Source organism: Temnothorax longispinosus, chromosome 1 (genome assembly GCF_030848805.1).
Source record: "Temnothorax longispinosus isolate EJ_2023e chromosome 1, Tlon_JGU_v1, whole genome shotgun sequence".
Classification (NCBI taxonomy): domain Eukaryota; kingdom Metazoa; phylum Arthropoda; class Insecta; order Hymenoptera; family Formicidae; genus Temnothorax; species Temnothorax longispinosus.
In genome coordinates, this window is record NC_092358.1 from 16837588 (window position 1) to 16858973 (window position 21386).

Below are 21386 nucleotides of genomic sequence, written 5' to 3' on the forward strand. Positions count from 1 at the left end.
AACATAATATTATATATGTATATATATATATATATATATATATATATATATATGTTACAGTTAAAACCCGAAATCCGTCAAAACCCGAATTTACTGGTAAATTCTAGTTTTAACTAAGCCAGCTTGGCAATTCGCGTTCTAACTGAAATAATTTAGTCAAAACTAGAATTGACCGAGTGCTTTAGTATATTCGCGTTTTAACTGTAAAAATTTAGTTAAAACTAGAATTAACCGACTGCTTTAATACATTCGCGGTCTAACGTGTTTCTCTTACAGTCAAAACGCGAAATCCCTTAATCGGCAATGCTATGTACATACATGTGTTACGCCCAAACACCGAAATCGCTCAGTGAGCGAAAAAAACATCCACAACGCGATGTGTGCATTTGAGAAACGTCCACGACGCGTTCTGCATAACTTGCATGTACTTTAAGTTATAAAGCGAGGTCCACGCTGCCTACCGGTGAAGGTGGGTGCGGGAGGGGGGCCAAAGGCCCCCCTTGCACCCCCCCGCGCGCGCGTGTGTGTGTGTGTGTGTGTGAGTGACGCGCTTTAAAAGTATTTAAGTGTTTAAAGAGCGTCAACTAACCCATGTAAGTTAGTAGATAGAGAATTGCGTCACAGCATAAATAATTAGTTACAAAGAGCAACAAGAAGCGCTAGTTGCTTTATCAATCGTTGCAGATTGATAAACTTCGAACGTTTTAAAAATATACAGTCGCGCATCATTTCAAGGAAATTTTACATATGCCTACATTTGTTGCATATAATAATTGCAAAAAGAGTTTCAATTTTGGTATTCGTAGATCTTGCAAAGTGTTTTATAGAAATTTAGAAAACAAATTGTTTGTCTTATTTTATATAAAGAAATATATATAAAGAAATCTATATATATAAAGAAAAAAATTATACAAAAATATTTTTAATATACCTAAACCTTATTTGTTGTAATATTATTTGATAGAAATAAATTATAAATACAGATCATGTATTATAGGTACATGAAGAATCTAAGAAAAATTTAACTTTATGGAATTACTTTTCTGCTTTTTCTTGGTATATAAAGAAATTTTTTTAAAGAAAAATATAGATTCAATTTTTCATTAAATATAATTCTGCAATTTTTTTTTGTAATGCTGTACTTCTAAAATTGTATTTTTTTTATAAAATTGCGTATTCGCAAAATTAATTGAATATAGTTGCTACTTTTATTAATACTTAAGGGGTTAGGCCACCTTGAATCTTCAAAAATCGCGACATTGTTAGGAATTTTTTTTTGGAGTAACAATAACAATAAAGTAACTACAAAATCCAATGTAGGGGAGACCGGGGGAAACTCGACACCGGGGAAAACTTGACACTAGGCTTTTTGGCAATTTAATTCTATCGTAGAAACTTGCCTTTCCTACTGTAAATGCGTCTTTATGTGCCAGTATTATCAACAGAATTTGGTGACATTCTGAGTTATGGTGTAATTTTTAGCGCGACATAAGCGTTTTTGATGGTGAAAAGTAATTTTTCTGATCTCTCGAAAATTTCTACTCTTTCATCGAGCTTTACTCTTGCGAACCTATATGTAAGTGATTTTGATGGAAAATTTGATGCTCTACGAATCCGATAATAGTTTTTGCATATTTTAAAAATTTTTTATGATTTTGGAGTGACAAAAGTAAAAAACGAGGTTCGGGGCAAAGTCGACATCACGCCGTTTCATCGGCTCCCTATAACAAACGATGCTTGTCATGCAGCCATATCCAGATCGAATTGTGTCGATCAGGCAAAGTGTCGAGTTTGCCCCGGCATTTTTCAATTTGAAAATTTGTCTTTGCGTCACTTTTCCTTTTCTAGGGACAAAACTAAGTAATGTACAGCAAAACTTCCTTAAGCAATTTTGTACCTGAAGCTCTTTAAATGTGTACTATTAAATTTGCTTGAAAATTTTAATTAATTGTTGAAAATTGCCTTTGCAAAAATTGTGTCGAGTTTGCCCCGGTCTCCCCTATACACTTCATTATACATATTTCAAAGTATATAAAAATTTTTTTCAAGTTAATATTTTTTCCAAAATGGTGGCTCTGAAGCAGCATTTGTTTGATTTGACCCATTTCGCGGCGAGCAGTTGAAATAGTCACCATTTGATCGTAAAGCAAAACAAAAAATTTTTATAATTTACATGAAATTTACTAGAGAATACATATGAATTTTTCAAAATTTGGATTTTTAAAAAGAAATGGTGAACATTTAACCCTTTTCGGTCACACTTCCCGAGAATCCCGTACCGGTCACACTGGGTGAAATACACCCCCAGCATGTTTGCACGTGTATAAAAAATTGTAGGTGACCTTAAAAAAAATATCCTGTTGTAGTTTAAGTCTTCTTTAAAAAGACTGTATAGGTTTGATTTGCAAAAAAATAATTTAACATATGTAAAAAAATTGTTGAAAAAAAAGTCGGAAAAGTGATTTTTCACAAAAACTAATGTAATTTTTTCAATTTTTAAGATATTTTAATTTTTTAAACGGTTTTTTCATTCTCAGATGACGCACTTTTCACTGATTATTGCAGTTTATGCGGCCGTTCCAAAAAGTATGTTGATTTTGAGGTATGAAAGTGCGATTTTTTGCGGAAAAAAAATGCCAAGAGAGAACTAACGGGCCGAAAAATATACCACCGACGGGGATCGATACTTGAAGGTCCCAACTACCTGTAGATGGCGGCACAAGGCCCATTTTCATTGGTTTACTCGTTTACTGGGTCGTTTTTGAAGTAAAAAAACGCTGGGGTGTATTTTACCCAGTGTGATCGAAAAGAGTTAAACAAAAAATTTTATTTTTAGATAAAAAATTCTGTATAAAATTCTTTATAACTCAAAAAATTGTTAATGAATCATAAAATCTGTATGCACTTCTTTAGTTAATTTAGTTTTAAAGATGCTGTTAAAATTTCAAATGAATCGGTCAAAAATTGTTCGAGTTCTACTGCTCGTCAATTTGAAAAATGCATTTTGAGAAAAACGCATTTAAAATTTTATGTAACAATATTTTTTAAATAAAAACAAATTTTTTTCGCATTAGGACCAATTATACATTAGTTTTGACATCCTAAAGAATGTTTTAAGTAAAAAAAAAATAAATTTAATTTTTTGAAAGTTTTAAGGTGGCCTAACCCTTTAAATTTTAAATAGAATATTTACTTATACGACTTTTACTCATACACGACTTTTTTATGATTGGATATTGCATGTGTTAATTATGTTTTTCATTAATAAAAAGTTTATTTTTATTTTCTATGAAAGAAAATGTTATTGTACGCAATTGACATATGGCCATGATCTTTTGTGCAAATCATTGCCATAGAGACAAAGAACGAAAGAGAGACACCGATTATTAAATCAATGCAAAGAGGATGTGTATGTGCAATGACGTGCATATAAGCTTGATCAGTTGCATAGATCTGTCTTGATATACGTTCGTCGTACATCTATTAAGACTGTTGTGTAATATTACAATTCTAGAAAGTGTTACTTCGCAAAAGGAATCACTTTGTTTAAAACATGTTTGCTGCTATTTTTGCCTTTGCACTTCTAATAATACATGCTGCGGCGGAAATACGTGAGTAAATGAAAAATATTTTAGGATCTTCATCATTGGCGCATATGATTCATTTTACATTATCCGTGAAAAGAAGATTGTTGTGATGTTTAAACTGGAATACTCTTGGTCTGCAACTAGAAAATTCAAATAATTAATAAAATATTTGTTGAATTAGGTAATTGATCTTAATGTAAAACGACAGATTTAAGGTGGTTCATGCAGTACTTGCAAGTCAAATAGGCAACTATTCTTATTAGTGATAAATAAGTGTGATTTTTGTCCGTAAAAATCAGCATATAATTAGATTTATTATTTATGACATCTTTAATGTTATACGACCTCTACGTAATTAAAATATTGAGACGAAAGTCACATCTTTTACTAGAGTTGTGAGCCGTGTGAATAAAATTCGTAATTTATTGCATATCCCCGCAGGGTTCGCAATCTACCACCAATACTACCCTTCTCTTCTCACTTTAACCCTTTGGACCAACAGCTTAACGTCTCTTTCCAAAAGACGGAGCCCAGTTTTCTCCGCACAAGAGCCTATCTTGCACGGAGGGGCGCAGCTATCGGAAAAACATTCCATGCTTCATGGCTTTATAGTGGACTCGAACCTGGTTCCTCCGATTACGAATCTGGCGCTCTACCACTAGACCACACTGCCGCCACGTGAGCCGTGTGAATATATGTACAATAAATAAATGATGCATGTTAAAATTATTTAGACATTTTATAACCTCATTGTATTGAAACTTGTATTTATTCAGTATTGCAGATCTTGATGCAACCTAATTTTAATTCTTTTCAAAAATGGACGAATATTTTTATTTCACCCTTTGCTTTATTCAGCGTCCAGAACATGGTAAACGTTGAATGTTTTGAGATATACGCTATACTCATCAGCTGACACATGCGACGTTGCCAAGCTGTCGCTAATGCCGCTCGAGTCCAGCCGTCAGTTCCGTGTTGTCGATTTAGTAAATCGAAAATTACGTTTTATTATTATATGGTTCGATCAACGAACTCGAGCTTCGTCCAGTATCTTGCAAAATGTTTATTGCATCGTTTCGTCAGTTTTTAGTTCGTTCATCTATTTTTGAAGTATTGTAATTTTTGCAGCATAAGCGCTTTAGCCTCGTTTTTTGCAAGAGAGGCTACCCCCCTCACGTTAAATTGGCAAAGTTTACGGACATATATCTCCGGAACCAATCGGTTAAAAAATTCGAAATTTTACAGACACACTCTAGGAACGTTAATCTTTCATTTCATATCACATTTTCCGGGTTAACTACATTTGACCTAAATCCATGAACCACTTTAAACAACTGTAAGTAATTGCAGTGAACAATGACAATAATTATAATGAAGATATTGTATAATGTATGACAACACTGGCAATGCAAACTGCATGTTTTGCATCAAGATGTACTTTTTTTTAACAGCTTTTACTTTTTTTTAGGAAAGATATACTTTTTTTTAACAGCTTTTACTTTTTTTTAGGAAAAAGAGAGGGGTGGAGAGGGGGAGAGAGAGAGAGAGAGAGAGAGAGAGAGAGAAGACAAAAAGGAAAAAAAGAAAAAATTACGGAAAGCGAGAGTAAGAAGTAAGGGAGAAATGTACATGAAATAATGGTTTATGAGAGAGAGTTGCACAATTAGTAATAAAATAAATATAATAACAAGAGATTCCTAAATATTGTCGTAGAACTTTTATTTAACATTTATTGTATACAAGTTTAAATATTAGAATATGATTCCGTAATCTTTCTCTCTCTCTCTCTCTCTCTCTCTCTCTCTCTCTCCCCCTCTCTTTCCTAACGCTGTTAAAAAAAGGTAGGGGAGACCGGGGCTAACTCGACACCGGGGCAAACTTGACACTAGGCTTTTTGCCAATTTAAATCTATCGTAGAAACTTGCCTTTCCTACTGTAAATGCGTCTTTATGTGCCAGTATTATCAACGGAATTTGGTAACATTCTGAGTTATAGTGTAATTTTTAACGCGACATAAGCGTTTTTGATAGTAAAAAGTAATTTTTCTGATCTCTCGAAAATGGTCTATTATACTCTTTCATCGAGCTTTCGGGCAAAACTAAGCGACGTACAGCAAAATTTCCTTAAGCAATTTTGTACCTGAAGGAATGCTCTTTAAATGTGTACCATTAAATTTGCTTGAAAATTTTAATTAATTGTTGAAAATTGCCTTTGAAAAAATTGTGTCGAGTTTACCCCGGTATTTTTCAATTTGAAAATTTGTCTTTGCGTCACTTTTCCTTTTCTAGGGGCAAAACTAAGCGACGTACAACAAAATTTCCTTAAGCAATTTTGTACCTGAAGTAACGCTCTTTAAATGTGTACTATTTGCTTGAAAATTTTAATTAATTGTTAAAAATTGCATTAGAAAAAATTGTGTCGAGTTAGCCCCGGTCTCCTCTATATTAAATTTTTAAAAAGATTTAACATTGACGCTACATTTGATATTAACGCTATTTGATATTAGGAAGTTTTTGCAATACCGTCTTTCAGATACGGTAAACGTTATCTAAATTGTTCAGATACATTCACTTTGTATCTGAACAATTCAGATACGGTTATCGTGTTAGTCTAGTCAAAATACGATTAGACCTAGAAAAAATTGCAACACAAGGTTTTATTACGTTATTGTGTTCAGAAAAATATACTGAACAACATATTCAAATTCCGCCATTTTCCGTTATCCCTAAGTATGTTTTTTATTAACAATTTATAAACAAATTTGTTTTTCTCCACAAATACGATGAATTTTGAAATTTTTGTAGAGATCAAAGTTGTTGAACAGACAAATATCTACAAAAAATGTGCTTATGAATTTTTTAAAATATCTCATTATTTGAGATATTTGCAACAAGAGCTACTAGGCTACGCGCGGAGCGGAGCGGAGAGTTCTAACGAGCACACGGCAGTCTCTACCGGTCGCTGCTAGTTCTCTAGGTTCTACAAGGAACTTGAGTTGGTTCTCGATACTAGTATATGTGTCTATGTATACACACATATATATATACATATATGGGACAATCCACGTCACTTTTACCCCTCCTCTGTCCAAAATTGGTATGGACGGATTTTAATGACTAAGGGCGGAAAATGTTCGTCTTGAAAAGAGCATTCGAAAGGGGTGTGGCATATATGCGCAATTCAACATGGCGTCATAGTTATGGCTGCTTAAAGGAATAAATTCAAAATTTCAGATTCAACATGACGCCATGTTGAATTGCGCATATATGCCACACGCCTTTCAAAAGCTCTTTTCAAGACGAACATTTTCCGCCCTTAGTCATTAAAATCCGTCCATACCAATTTTGGACAGAGGGGGGTAAAAGTGACGTGGATTGTCCCATATATGTGTATATATATATATATATATATATATATATATATGTGTGTGTGTGTGTGTGTGTGTGTGTGTGTGTGTGTGTGTGTGTGTGTGTGTGTGTGTGTGTGTGTGTGTGTGTGTGTGTGTGTGTGTGTGTGTGTGTGTGTGTGTGTGTGTGTGTGTGTGTGTGTGTGTGTGTGTGTGTGTGTGTGTGTGTGTGTGTGTGTGTGTATACATAGACACATATACTAATATCGAGAACCAACTCAAGTTCCTTGTAGAACCTAGAGAACTAGCAGCGACCGGTAGAGACTGCCGTGCGCTTGTTAGAACTCTCCTCTCCGCTCCGCGCGTAGCCTATAGTAGCTCTTGTTGCAAATATCTCAAATAATATAATATTTCAAAAAATTCATAAGAACATTTTTTGTAGATATTTGTCTGTTCTACTAACTTTGATCTCTACAAAAATTTCAAAATTCATCGTATTTGTGGAGAAAAACGAATTTGTTTATAAATTGTTAATAAAAAACATATTTAGGGATAGCGGAAAATGGCGAAATTTGAATATGTTGTTCAGTATATTTTTATGAACACAATGACGTAATAAAACCTTGTGTTCTGTGTCGTCGTAAATTTTTTACGATTTACGTCGTGGTTTTATATATTGTTTATTTCACTGTTCAAATACAAGTTTACATGTCCGTACACGTTTAGATGCACTGTAATACGCTTGTGATTTCGCGGCACCGTGTCTTATGCACGCACTCGTGATAACGTCTCGACGTCGTTTCGGGATCGCGATAACGCCTCGAGGCTATACTCGGATCGCGACAACGCCTCAGAAACGACTCGGATCACGACTGCTCTTCGAATGATTTACGTAATGTGTTCGATTGTGGACTATGTCCTTCGACCGTCTCTGACTAACTGACTCGTTTTCCGCGGTATCCGCGCGCTCCGCTCCTGCGTTGTTGAAAAATTAAAAGTTTTCTCGATTGGTGGATCCTAGATCCGCCCACTTATTCGCTCGTCCCGACCAATCAAGCTATTCGTCAACCGCTGACTTGTTTTGACGTGATAGAGACGGAGATAGCGGAAGCCGCGGACCGAGTTCACAAGCGCCGAAAACGTCTGATGTTGTGCCGCCTTATTTTTATATTAATATTGTGCATGTGTGCACATAAGTGTAATATTACAATCGCATGTTCGCATATTCGTATATTCGCGTAGTCGTGCACGACCGCAACATACTCCCCCCGTTGAGAGGGTACTGAACAATTCTCGGTTATTTAAACGCATACTGAATATAATATGTATATGTAACGCAAATTGAAAGATATGTTATTGCGACGTATAATGCAATATGAATGTACGGCATCTATTATGTCCGAAAATACATTATGACGATAGCGTCTTTAGATTATTGTAAGATTGGAAGAGGGCAGAGGTGTTTCGTGTTTCTCTTCATTTCTCCTTTGGTCGTTTTAACATCGACCGCTCATACGACGCCGTCCTCTCCTGGATATAATTTTGCAATTCTGCCCAAGGCCCATTGAGTACAGGAAAGATTTTTCTCCTTAATTAGTACCATTGTGCCGATTTTGAGCTTCGGACCGTCTTTAACCCATTTGGTGCGACTTTAAAGTTCGTTCAAGTATTCAAGATACCAACGTGCCCAAAAGTCTTGTCGCACCTTCGTTATATGTTGCCAGGTTGATAGACGGTTTGCTGGAACAGATTGCAAATTGCTCTCCGGTAGAGTCGTTATTGGCTTGCCTAATAAATAGTGAGCGGGAGTTAAAGCGTGCATGTCGTTTGGATCGGAAGATAGTGAAGTGATAGGTCGTGAGTTGATGATACCTTCGATTTCGATGACAAACGTGTTCAATTCTTCAAACGTAAATAGTGAATCGCCTACTACGCGTTTAAAGTGATGCTTAAACATTTTCACGGTAGATTCCCATAACCCCCCAAAATGGGGAGCTACAGGCGGTATAAAATGCCATGATATACGTTGTTCGTTGGCATATTTATTTATAAGTTTCTCATGTTCGGCGGAATTGAATAAGGTGTAGAGTTCCTTTAATTGGTTATTCGCGCCAACAAAGTTCGTTCCGTTATCGGAATAAATATGTTCTGGAATTCCGCGTCTTGCAATAAAACGCCGTAACGCTGCGAGGAAGCCGTCTGTTGACAAATCACTTACAATTTCGAAATGTACGGCCTTTATAGACATACAAACGAATACGCTTATATAGACCTTAATCTTATTTCGATTCCGAAATTTCTTTTCCTTGATAAAAAAGGGGCCGCAAAAGTCGACACCCGTGTGAGTGAAAGGTTGAGATTCGCGTACGCGGCTAGGTGGTAGATCACCCATTTTATATTCGACCGCGAGTGGCTCGAAGCGTGTGCAACGCACGCATTTACGTATTACTCTGCGTACTTGATTTTTACCGTCAATAAGCCAAAATTTTTGTCTGATCAGGTATAATGTTGTTTGAATTCCCATGTGGTAATGTTTTTCGTGTGTCTCGCGTATAATATGGTCAGTAAGAGGATGTCGACTCGGAAGTAGTATTGGGTGTTTTTGTTCGAAGGTTAAGTTTGACGATTTGAGCCGACCTCCTACGCGAATCAGATCGTTCTGGTCTATAATAGGATTTAGATTAATGATTCTACTCTTGCGAATAAGTTGTTGATTTTTTAATTTTTTAAATTCGTCCGAAAACTGAATGGCTTGAAGGATTCTTAATACCCGTATTTCAGCTTCTTTTATCTCTTCCAAGCATAATGGACCGCTATATTTATTGACTGATCGAAATCTAAGACAATAGGCTATAATATTACACAGTTTAGAGTACGATGAATATCTCTCGATTATGCTAAATTCTTTAAACGTCGTCGTCAGACAGGTATTTCTCTTTAATTCAGATATTTCGATAGTTAGTAAATTCTTATTGGGCCAATCGTTTTCGTTTTTGCTTAACCAGGTAGGTCCTATTCGCCATTTAAGGTTTTGCAGAAATACGTGAGGTAATTGACCTCTAGAAATTGCATCGGCTGGATTGTCCTCTGTACTCACATAACGCCATTTAACTGATTCAGATAATTCCTGAATTTCTCCGACGCGATTCGCTACATATGTTTTAAGTAGATGTGGAGAAGTTTTTAACCAGTGTAATACGATTGTTGAATCGCACCAAAAAATTATTTTATCCAATGAAAACTTCCAGGTGCTATTTACTTCGCGAAATAATCGGGTTAAAAGTAACGCGCCGCATAACTCAAGCCGCGGAATCGTGAGTGGTTTAATCGGAGCCACTCTGGATTTAGCGCATAATAATCTACTGCTTATTTCTCCGTCTTCTCCGACCGACCGAATATATAAGCATGCTCCGTAACCTGACTCGCTGGCGTCACAGAACCCATGTACCTGTATATTATGACAATTTTCTAATAATATTTTTCGATCGAAGGTAACTTGATTTAACGATCCTAATTGTTGCCTGAATTCTGACCATTGCGTATAAATATACTGTGGGATAGATTCGTCCCACTGTACTTGAGCTTTCCACACTTCTTGTATTAATCGTTTGGCGTACAAAACTACTGGCCCTAGAAGACCTATCGGATCATAAATCCTTGCTATTTCTGACAAAATTTTTCTTTTTGTCAATGATTCTGAAAATTTAACCGGTTGTACCGAATAGCATATCTTGTCGTCGTGGGTATCCCAAAAAACGCCTAATGTGTGTAACGCTTGTTTGTCGGTAAGCATGTAATTAACGTGTAATACGTGATTTGGTAAATCTTCGACGGCGCGTGGATTATTTGACGCCCATTGTCTAATGTGAAATCCTCCGCACTTTAACAACGCAATTATTTCGTCTCTATTGTCTCGAACTTGTTCGATGGATTTGCCGCCGGTTAATAGATTGTCTACATATAATTCCTCTTTAAGTATTTTAGCCGCTTTAGGATATTTGTGACCTTCATCGTCCGCTAATTTTTGTACGGAGCTAAGGAATGGAGAAGACGATACTCCAAATGTGAGTGTGTTTGATTGATACGTTTTTATTATTCCGTCCTCGCGCCAAAGAATACGTTGATACCGGCGGTCCTCTTCGTGTATCAGTACCTGGCGATACATTTTCTCTATATCCACGGTTATTACATGTTTGTACATGCGAAACCGAATTACGTGCAAAAAGAGTTTGTCTTGTATCGTGGGCCCTACTAATAAGACGTCATTTAAAGACACACCGTTACTCGATTTTGCTGATGCATCGAACACGACTCGAACCCTAGTAGTATTGCTTGACTCTTTAAGAACTGCATGGTGGGGCATGTAGAATCCATCGTCATTGGGAGTTTCTATCAGAGTCATGTGGCCTAATTCCTTGTATTCGTTAATTATACGTGTGTATTCTAATTTCAGAATCGGATCTCTCTCCAATTTACGTTCTAATGTCGTTAGCCGTTTTAATGCGATAGATCGTGACTCGCCGATACAAATGTTTGACTCGCGAAACGGTAAACGAACCACGTACCGCCCGTCGCAATTACGAGTGACGGTTCTTAAGAAATGTGCTTCACATTCGATCTCTTCTTGCGATTTTAATCTATCAACTGAAACTTCTTCGATTGTCCAAAATTTCATTAATTGAGTGTTTAAATTTGTGAAATAAGACGCCGACTCTTCTGTTAAAATTGGAGGAGACGTGTTACCGGCAACAATCCAGCCTAGGCGTGTTTTTTGTAAATATAGATCGTGTTTTTGACTTGACAAATTAATTTGACCAACCGAGAGCATAAACAACGTGGCGCCCGAACCGATCAATATATCTATAGGACGTGGTAGATGGAATTCCGGATCCGCAAGTTTTATGTTCGGTGGTATTTTTATCCGATTTCGTGGAAAAACTTCGGACGGAACAAGATTTGCGATAGTTGGAAGCGTCAAACATGTTAAATCCTTTTGGTAATTATCATATATAGCATGTATTGTAATCTGTACCACGCCTTTAGAGGTAGAATTCGTGGTATCAATGGAATTAATCGGGATCGATTGCGGGATCGCTCGTACGCCTATACGTTTTACGATGGTTTCTGATATAAAATTCGCGGAGGAACATGTATCTAATAAAACGCGACACCTTATCGGATTGTAATGTTTATCGTATAGATATACTAGCGCGCTCGTTAGTAACTGTGGTATTATTTCGGCTGTTATTGTCGTGACGTTTATTTTGTTCTTTCCGCGCTTGCTGTCTAGTCAATCGGCTTTAACGGTTTCAGGTTTAGGAGTACTGGATTTATTGGCGGATACGTATTTATCGTCGTGCAAAAGCGTGTTATGCCTTTTTTGGCAGATTGTGCAGTTCGAAAATTTGCACTGACTGCCGCGATGTGACCGTAAACAATTGTAGCAAAGTTTTGCGTTTTTTACCGTTTCAATGCGTTTTGAGACCGTCAATTGCTTAAATTTATCGCATAAATAAAGCGGGTGACGCTTGATATTACACGCGACGCATTTCTGATTGGTATTTGTCACGAATGCCTGATTCGTTGAATGAGCCCGTTTTTTTTTAGCCGGAACTTCGTTCTTGCCCGTTTCATTATCCGCTAGTCTCGCCCTTTCCTTCTTTGACGCGATAACCGCGTTTTTATATAAAAACTCATATAATTGTTCAAGTGACGGAAACGTTTCTCTGTCGAGAGTTATTTCCCACTTGTCGAGTGTGACCTTTGGTAATTTATTTTCAATAATATGTACTATTATTTCAGGCCCTACGTTGACTCCTAACGCGTTTAATGATGCAAGGTGTTGTTGAGTATCATCGGCTAATTTAGATAAGCCATTATTAGTTTCCTTATCTAATGTGGGTAAATTCAAAAGCAATAATAAATGACGCGAGATTAGAATTCTTTTCACTTCATACGCGCGCTTTAGTAGTTCCCAAGCTCTCGCATAATTAATTCCGTCAATTGCAAAAATTCTCATTTTATTCGCGGCTTCGTCTTTCAATGCTGATTTTAGATAATATAATTTATCTACTTCTGAGAGATCGGATTGCAGGTCGATTAGATTACGAAACGCGTTTTTAAATGTTAACCAATTTTCGTATTTACCGTCAAATGTCGGTAGCGGTGCTTCGGGTAATTTAATCCGTCGCTTTTTGTTAGATGTTACCGAGGTCGTTTCCTCGATTCGGATTTCGCTATTCGAGCCGCCCGCATTTGCGGAACTTGTTGGATTCAAAATATTTTCAATTTTTGATGCGAGTGTATAAAAACTTTCTTGTATGTTCATGAATTCATCTTGATGAACTTCGTTTGGGTCTAAAATCGCGAGCTCGTCGTTATGTTCCTCGAATGCGTGAAATAATTCTGTTAAACGTGTTATGCGTAATCTTAATACCGTATTATCGCGCCTTTCTTCCTCGAGAAGATTAGTCAACTTAGTTATCTGTGATTTCAATGATGTTCGTTTTTGAACGAGAAGCTTAATCTTATCCGCCATTATTTAATTCGACGATGAAACTAAGATAAGGATAGGATCAAACGACACGCTAGCTATATGATATTAGTAAATACTTTCCTTTTTAAAGCGTATGATGTGGGTTCGAGCTCGAGGTTAGCGATGATCTCTGCTTCTTCGACGGAATCCTGTATTAATCGTCGTTTCGCTCTTTTCCAACCAGGGACTGCGAACCTCACAGGAGGCACCAAAATGTTCTGTGTCGTCGTAAATTTTTTACGATTTACGTCGTGGTTTTATATATTGTTTATTTCACTGTTCAAATACAAGTTTACATGTCCGTACACGTTTAGATGCACTGTAATACGCTTGTGGTTTCGCGGCACCGTGTCTTATGCACGCACTCGTGATAACGTCTCGACGTCGTTTCGGGATCGCGATAACGCCTCGAGGCTATACTCGGATCGCGACAACGCCTCAGAAACGACTCGGATCACGACTGCTCTTCGAATGATTTACGTAATGTGTTCGATTGTGGACTATGTCCTTCGACCGTCTCTGACTAACTGACTCGTTTTCCGCGGTATCCGCGCGCTCCGCTCCTGCGTTGTTGAAAAATTAAAAGTTTTCTCGATTGGTGGATCCTAGATCCGCCCACTTATTCGCTCGTCCCGACCAATCAAGCTATTCGTCAACCGCTGACTTGTTTTGACGTGATAGAGACGGAGATAGCGGAAGCCGCGGACCGAGTTCACAAGCGCCGAAAACGTCTGATGTTGTGCCGCCTTATTTTTATATTAATATTGTGCATGTGTGCACATAAGTGTAATATTACAATCGCATGTTCGCATATTCGTATATTCGCGTAGTCGTGCACGACCGCAACACCTTGTGTTGCAATTTTTTCTAGGTACCCCCCCTTTTTTCCGTATTTTGACTGGACTATGTCTGAAAGACGGTATTGCAAAAACTATTAATGTTATATAAACAAAAATTAAAATTTTTAATTTTACAGATGCACATTATTTTGAAGTATATTTTATCTTTTTCCCTTATTTATACTTATACCACTGATAATTTTGTCTCCAAGAATGTTTACTTAAATAAAAGAATGTAAATATTTATATTACAGCCTCCTTTATTCATGTGTGCGGCCGTAGAGACCCGAATATCGAGCAATGCATCCTAAACAGCGTAAACAATTTGAAGTATAAAATATGCGAAGGAATACCGGAATTGGATGTTCCATCGAATGATCCATTTGTTATTAATAAATTAGTGATTTACGAAATGCCCGACAGTAAATTATATACCAAAAACATGCAATTAACAGGTCTCTGCGACTTCAACGTAAGCTATTTTCGTGTAGATATTGAAAATCTCCACTTCGATCTTGACCTCGTATTCGACCAGATCCGAGTAAACAGCACTTATGAGTTCAATATACACTTACTGGTACCTATTGTACATAAAGGACCCCTTTACATTACTGTAGGTACGTAAAGATAGTCAACTTTTTAAAATAAAGTAAACGTTTAGAAATTTATTTTAACACAAAAGATACATCTGATATATAGTTTTATTTAAATTACCAATCTGTGTGTTCTTGTAGATAACATAGGAGCAAAAGTATATTTGGATTTCAACATAGTTACCAGAAATGGCAAGAGGTATACGTACTTGGCAAAGATGAAGTTAAACCTCGACATAAAAAAATACAAAGCTCAGTATGGCATGGGCGAAGAACAATTTAATCAATTGCAGAAAATTATTCATAACTTTATAGGCCAGAATCAAGAAGAGGTTATAAATAGTTTTAAATCGGCATTAGAAGAGGCAATCTCCAAACAAATTATTTCGATTGCCAATGGCATAGTTAAACACTTTACTTATGAGGAACTTTTTCCCGAATAAATTAAATTAAAATTTTAATACGCATTATTATAACATTGTTTTGTGTATTCTATAATTTGTTTAAAGATTAATTGAAAAATGAGTTTTTTTTACAAAGTTTTAACCCTAGCTCGCCACACTCTAGTCTAGTGGACCGCTGAACGTTTTTTGGTTTTCTAGTTTTCACATAATAACGTAATTTTCTAAATTTCAAATCATTTTTTTGACCTGATATTATCATAAACATCTTATTCAGAGTCTGTATTTCCAATTTCTGCAGTACAAGCTTAAAAATATATTAATTAGAATAAAAATGACAATGCGACAAAGTCGAGCGATCTCACGGACTAAAGTGTGACGAATTAAGGACTCGAAAATAAGTGTGGCTAGATAGGGTTAAAATCGACGATGCAAACATAATTGCCCATAGATAATGGCAACAGATATTGTATAATAATTGTCATTAATTACTAACACAGATTTATACTAACAATAAGTAATATTTACTTATACGGATAGTTCAACAATAGTTCAATTAAAAAAAATGATATTCACTATCGTGTTACTTTGAACGTAACGCTTTGAAGCGTACTTTGAGCGTAACGCTTATGAGAATATTATGCTAAAGGAGTATACAAAAAGTAGACCCAAATGGGAAACTCATCGCAACTTGACGAAATTTGGTAGGTATTCATATCGGCTTCAGAATGATGCGGGAGAAAGAATTTTTGTTGACACTCGTCTGGAACGGAAGTGGTGAAACGCGCAAAAAGAATCGCGAGAAAGACGATAAGTGTGATTGTGAATAGCACCAATAGCGTGAAAAGGTAAAAGAATCAACTTTTCTGCCATTCGGCAACAATAATAAAATGGAAGACATTCGCCATATATACAGAATGTTGCATTTCAAATGTCCAAGGCAAATATTTCGAAAAATATGAAGATATGGAAGAACGTTTTAGACAAAAGTTGTAGGATATCAAGGAGTACAAATAATGATAAAACCCATTTTAAAAAGATTTTTTTAGGTCATCTAAAGGTCATCGTTATTTTTTTGAATAGAATTGTATGATTTTTACTTCCTCATAGAGGAAGCTTTGTTTTCATAAACTTCGTATATGGACCTTTGATCGCATATAAAACTAGGCCTAAGCAACTAAATTTTAAAGAATTATATATGAAATAGAGGTAAAAAAAACCAAAGAAAAAATTGTTTGGTAAAACTTCGGATTAAAGGCGACCTCACCGATTTCAATAAATTTGATATATGTTGTCAAGGTCATGACCCCGAGTGACCTTTAAGGTTTTAGCCGTCGCTCGTTATTCGTTGAAAAGTTATTAACAAAAAAAGTTTGAAAAATATAGCAGCTATTTTGAGTATTGGTGGAAGGCATAAATGACTAATATATATGTCGAGATAGTTCACGCATACACTTTCTACGCGAAACTAGATGTCATCTAGTAATACATAAAATGGGTCTCCTCCAATTCTTTTCACATAGATGATCAACTAACTTATCTTGTTTAATACCACCTCTACTTAAACGAGCTCGTAAAGCACGCCACGAACCCATGTGACCACAGGGGGGTGATAAAGAATTACAATAAACTAAGTAGGTTTATATATTTCAGTTAGTATTATTCAGATATTTGATACATAGTTGCCATAATATTGAAAAAAGCTTCTATTTGTTCACAGTCTACAATACCGGATTCAGACATTTCAAGTTTATCTTTGAAAAAAGTATAACGTGGCGGTCTAATATGAAGAAAGTATGCAATGAATCGACATACTGTTTGTAAATCCAAACGACTTTCTGCGAACCACGTATTATGAAAAATACTAAACTTCATATTACACTTCTTCTTGAATCGTTTTTTATGACAGTTACGAATATACTCTACATTGTAACACCGAAACAATAAAGAGTTGCGATCAAAATCCATCAAATTATTACATCGAGGACAACACGCAGAACTTGACAGAACTTTGTGATTTATTAGATAATCAATAAGTTTATTTTTATCATCACATATTCCCAAAAACTCGTAAAGCTTGTGACGTGACAAGTCGCGTCTCCTTCCCGGACGGGCTCGGCCGAGGGGAATTCGGGGATGCCTCCTCGTTAGAGCGAGAGGAGGGCGGTCGCGTAATGAATTGGTCTAATTAGCTGTTAAGTTTTTAAGGGATTGCCGGTGGTGGCCGGAGTCAACTGTAACGGCCGGGAGCCGCAACGAGGAAGGGCAGGACATTAAGGAGACAGCCAGGGGACATGGCTGAGAGTCGGATCGCCCGGACCTCCCCGCAAGTGCATGAGCGTCGCCGGCCGGAGTTCACTCCGCACTCGGTCGTGACAGCGGCAGGATAACGATCTGGAAGACCCCGGGACACCCCCGAGCGAAACGCCAGCCTGACCCCGAACGCCGACTCGATCATCGCGGCCCGGACAGCCGGTTGATTCGAAAAGCCCGCGCCGGATCGGAGGTAGTTGGAGCGGCGTTGCCGGAAGGGGAGGCGCGCGAGGAGCTGAGGCGCCGATGAGAGCGCCTTAGAATTGGAGTGGCGCCCCCGGAAGGAGTGGCGCACGTGCAGCCTAGGCGCAGGAAGCGCTAGGATCGGCAATCCGGTCGAGCGGCACGCTGCAGCGCAGGCGCGGGGAACCGGCGCGATCCCGGCAGGCTATCGTTTCCGACACTGTCGTGCCGGCTAAAGAACGGGAAGCATCTCCCGGATCCCGAGCTGCCCGGACTACCGAAGGGACGACGACGCATTGTAAGGTCACCACTCTGGCGTCCCCGCGTTAAGAAAGGAGGGTTCGCTCGAGGCATCGGCCCATGGCACACATCGGTTACCTGAGCGCCGCAGGATTACCTGTGGACAGCGAGGTCAGAGCGTGCGTTACCTTGCGCTCGCATTAAAGTAGAGTCGGGTAGAAATCGTGCCAGGGCCTTGCCGAGAGTGAGCTCTCTAGTGCGTAGAGACCAATCGTGCCCTCCCCGCGAGCACCGTCACGGCCGACAGTCGCGTGGCGTTGAGATGTGTGAGTCGGATCAATCGGGTCGAATTGTATAGCGTCTCGTTGCGTGAATGTAAGTAATCGTGTCGTGTTTCATGGTGTTCATATTCGTAATCGTGTTGCGTTCCATTCTGTTAGAGTTTATGTTTGTAATCGTGTCGCGTCTTGGCCATATTATTTATGTTCGTAATCGTGTCGCGTCTTGGCTATATTATTGAGAGTGATGCCTTGCGTGGCGGTAACGGGAGCGAGTTGTGCGGGTAACGGCGAGCCGCGAGTGGTCATGTAATTTGAAGGGCACTCGCCCTCGTACTTGAGTAACGTATCCGGGCCCTCGAGGACAGCGAATATTGTGTTTGGCGGGACGGAAAGATCGACGGGATCGACGCGGGGTTGCGGAATCTCCGTGCTTGCGAGAGAATTCGGGATTCGCGTGGCAAGCCGCGGGATCGTCCGCGATACGAGTCCTTATTTCGTGTTCGGGGGCAATCGCCGGCCAGCGTGGTCGACTCGGCGAGATCGCCCATAATTTTGCGTCGTGCGGAATCGAGGTGGCCCGGGTGCGCGTTGAAGGAGCAACCGAAGGTGCGGCGAGTCGGTTCGTCGGCCTCGTGGCGTAAGTTCATTGTGAGTTTGAAGCCAGGTACCGCGATACCTGAATCGTCATTGTTTCGGTTAAGCTTTCGTGTGTTCGTCTGCGTTTATCTGTTGCGTTGATAACTTCGCGTGCGTTAATCTACAGTGTTAAATAGTCGACATTACCGCGTGCACTTATTGCGTCTGCGGCATTCGTGCGTCAGCCCATCCGACATTTTTGCGGTAATACGAGAGATTCAGACCGATTATACCTATATTATCTGACTAAATATATCCTCTGTTATTATTATTTATTCTCTTGTGTGTGATTGATTGTGTGACGCCTCTCTCCGAATTCCCTGAAAGAGCCCTACGCCCTGAAGTATTGCCGGGAATATCGCGTTAGATATTATAGTGTACGATGGTGCGATCCGTCGCACCTGGCGCCCAATCTTTGGTGTAGGAATTAGTTACGCGTGCTGCCAATCCACGACAGCCCTCCACCGGATTGCGAGACCGGGGGAAAAAGCGTCGCAAGCTTCATTTTAAGTCGTATCAGTCTTGCAACAACAATTGACAAAAGATGACTGATAGAATATGAGCACAAACACGCCAAATAGACCGAATACTACAGAATGTAAATAATCAATAATAGATAAAGTCATAAAGGCAAATGAGAGCCGTTTCGCTCGATAGACGGGCGACAATAATAACAAAATTATAAAATTAATATATATAATATAACGCAAATGTTTCGGTCCTTGGTTTGGACCCTCCTCAGTACATACAGATGGTCATCAGGGTGAATGCAGTGGTCAAAAGGTATAAAGCAGTGGTCACAATAATATAATGTAGTCAACTTCCGCTCTCCAAGATTTTTTGAGAGTATGCATCTCGAATCTCCAATCCGACTGTTACCTTAATTCCGTCAGAAGAAAATTAAATAAATATAAATGGTCAAACATTAAAAATTAAATCGTAAAAGTTACCTGACAGTCGAATTGATCATAGTTAAGATATCATCTCTTCGCGTATTATTACAACGTTAAAACGTCCTTCTTTAGACGAGCGCAAGAGTTACAATGACGAAATATCATGAGGCATCGGCATAACATTAAATAGAACTGTTGTGAGAAAAGAAATCAACAGTGTGGAAGTCCCTCAATAACAGGCGTGTAATTATTACTAAGTCCCGCCGTGTCCTCCTGTAAGTTAATGCCGTTGTTTTGGCGCTTAATATAAAACATCTCCGAAATGCTTCTCCTTAAGTAAGATCTCTCCCGATTCATAATTAAGACATTGTCCCAATCAAACTCATGCCCCTCCAAACGGTGTTGTGACACAACTGAAAGGTCCCTCGGATTTCTGCTAAGCTGATTACGATGCTCCTTAATACGGGTTCCCAATTGTCTCTTAGTCTGGCCGACGTACGAAGCATCACAATCCTGACAGCAAATTTTATAAACAACTCCGCTCAAGAAGTTATTATGTAGCTTGTCTTTCAAAGGTTTGATAATCCAGCTCAGTTTGTTCAAGCCAACAATTGCAGTGCGCAAATTAAATTTTTTAATTGTATTACAAAAGCTATTAGTGATTTTATTGATGTAAGAAACAACAAAGAAACGATCTTTAACCATGCTGTAATGATGGATGCTCAGTAGCGTGAGCATCCATCACGCTTCCTCGTTGTTGCTTATTAATCAATTTGATAATTCTTTTTTTGACAATCTTAAACACGAGTTCAAACGGGTATCCATTAGCCAGCAAAATATCTATCAGCATTCTTATGTTTTTTTGCTGATACCTCGGATGGGACAGCAAGAACACCCCCCCTCGATTTGGAAAATTAATTGCGAAGGGCAATGCTCGGGGGGGTGTCAATCGCCCCGGATTTGCGATCGGTCAATGAGATTTCGTGGTTTGAAGGACCAGAGGGGCAATCCCCTCACAATTTTAATTAGGCGAATAAAACGAAAAAGCAAGCAAAAAGCGACTCACCGTATCGTTGTCCGATGTTCTCGTGGTGGCCTCGTGGCGTCCGGTCCTCCCTGTGGTGATGGAGAGCGGAAGGCGTGCAGCAGGCTAGGATGTGCAGGCACTCACGTGCCGCGGCAGGCAGGCAGGCAAAACGTGCAATACGGGCAAGCAGGCGATATAGCAGGCACTTGTGCAAGAGGCAAGCACTCAAGCCCGAGATTACTGAGACGACTTGTCAAGCTCCGAAACTGCAAATTCACTCGATTACTCCGAACAGTGCGAGCGCAAGGCGAGTGAGTGTGTGTTCTCGAGTCCACGTTTGAACAGCGAATCCTCCCACGGTACTCCTCGGCTCACGCACCTGCGAATAGCGGCCGGAGCGAGTACTCATGGTTCCAAATAATTGCGGGCCACCCGTGGGCGGGCAGCACGAGTCGGGTGAGTCGCGCGAGTGTTGCTATTTATCGCGATCCGCCAACGTCTCGCGCGAGTCA

General features: G+C 38.8%; 2 protein-coding genes across 2 annotated transcripts; one reads left to right on the top strand and one right to left on the bottom strand.

The window, feature by feature from the left end:
* The first annotated feature begins 3397 nt into the window (after window positions 1–3397).
* On the top strand, window positions 3398–19225 carry LOC139812240 (uncharacterized). The gene is made up of 3 exons (XM_071776931.1): window positions 3398–3611; window positions 14562–14924; window positions 15042–19225. The coding sequence occupies exons 1-3, from the start codon at window positions 3554–3556 to the stop codon at window positions 15341–15343; spliced, it is 723 nt and encodes a 240-aa protein (XP_071633032.1). The 5' UTR covers window positions 3398–3553; the 3' UTR covers window positions 15344–19225.
* Window positions 7034–14568, bottom strand: LOC139812231 (uncharacterized). The gene has a single exon (XM_071776919.1). The coding sequence runs from the start codon at window positions 13469–13471 to the stop codon at window positions 12224–12226; it is 1248 nt and encodes a 415-aa protein (XP_071633020.1). The 5' UTR covers window positions 13472–14568; the 3' UTR covers window positions 7034–12223.
* Window positions 19226–21386: the final 2161 nt, after the last annotated feature.

Excerpts from the sequence above, each read along its gene's own strand:
- LOC139812240 (XM_071776931.1), top strand. The coding sequence starts at position 3,554 with ATGTTTGCTGCTATTTTTGCCTTTGCACTTCTAATAATACATGCTGCG. Across the intron at positions 3,612-14,561 it reads ACATGCTGCGGCGGAAATAC|CCTCCTTTATTCATGTGTGC; the intron begins GTGAGTAAATGA and ends TTTATATTACAG. Across the intron at positions 14,925-15,041 it reads ACCCCTTTACATTACTGTAG|ATAACATAGGAGCAAAAGTA; the intron begins GTACGTAAAGAT and ends GTGTTCTTGTAG.
- LOC139812231 (XM_071776919.1), bottom strand. The coding sequence starts at position 13,471 with ATGGCGGATAAGATTAAGCTTCTCGTTCAAAAACGAACATCATTGAAA.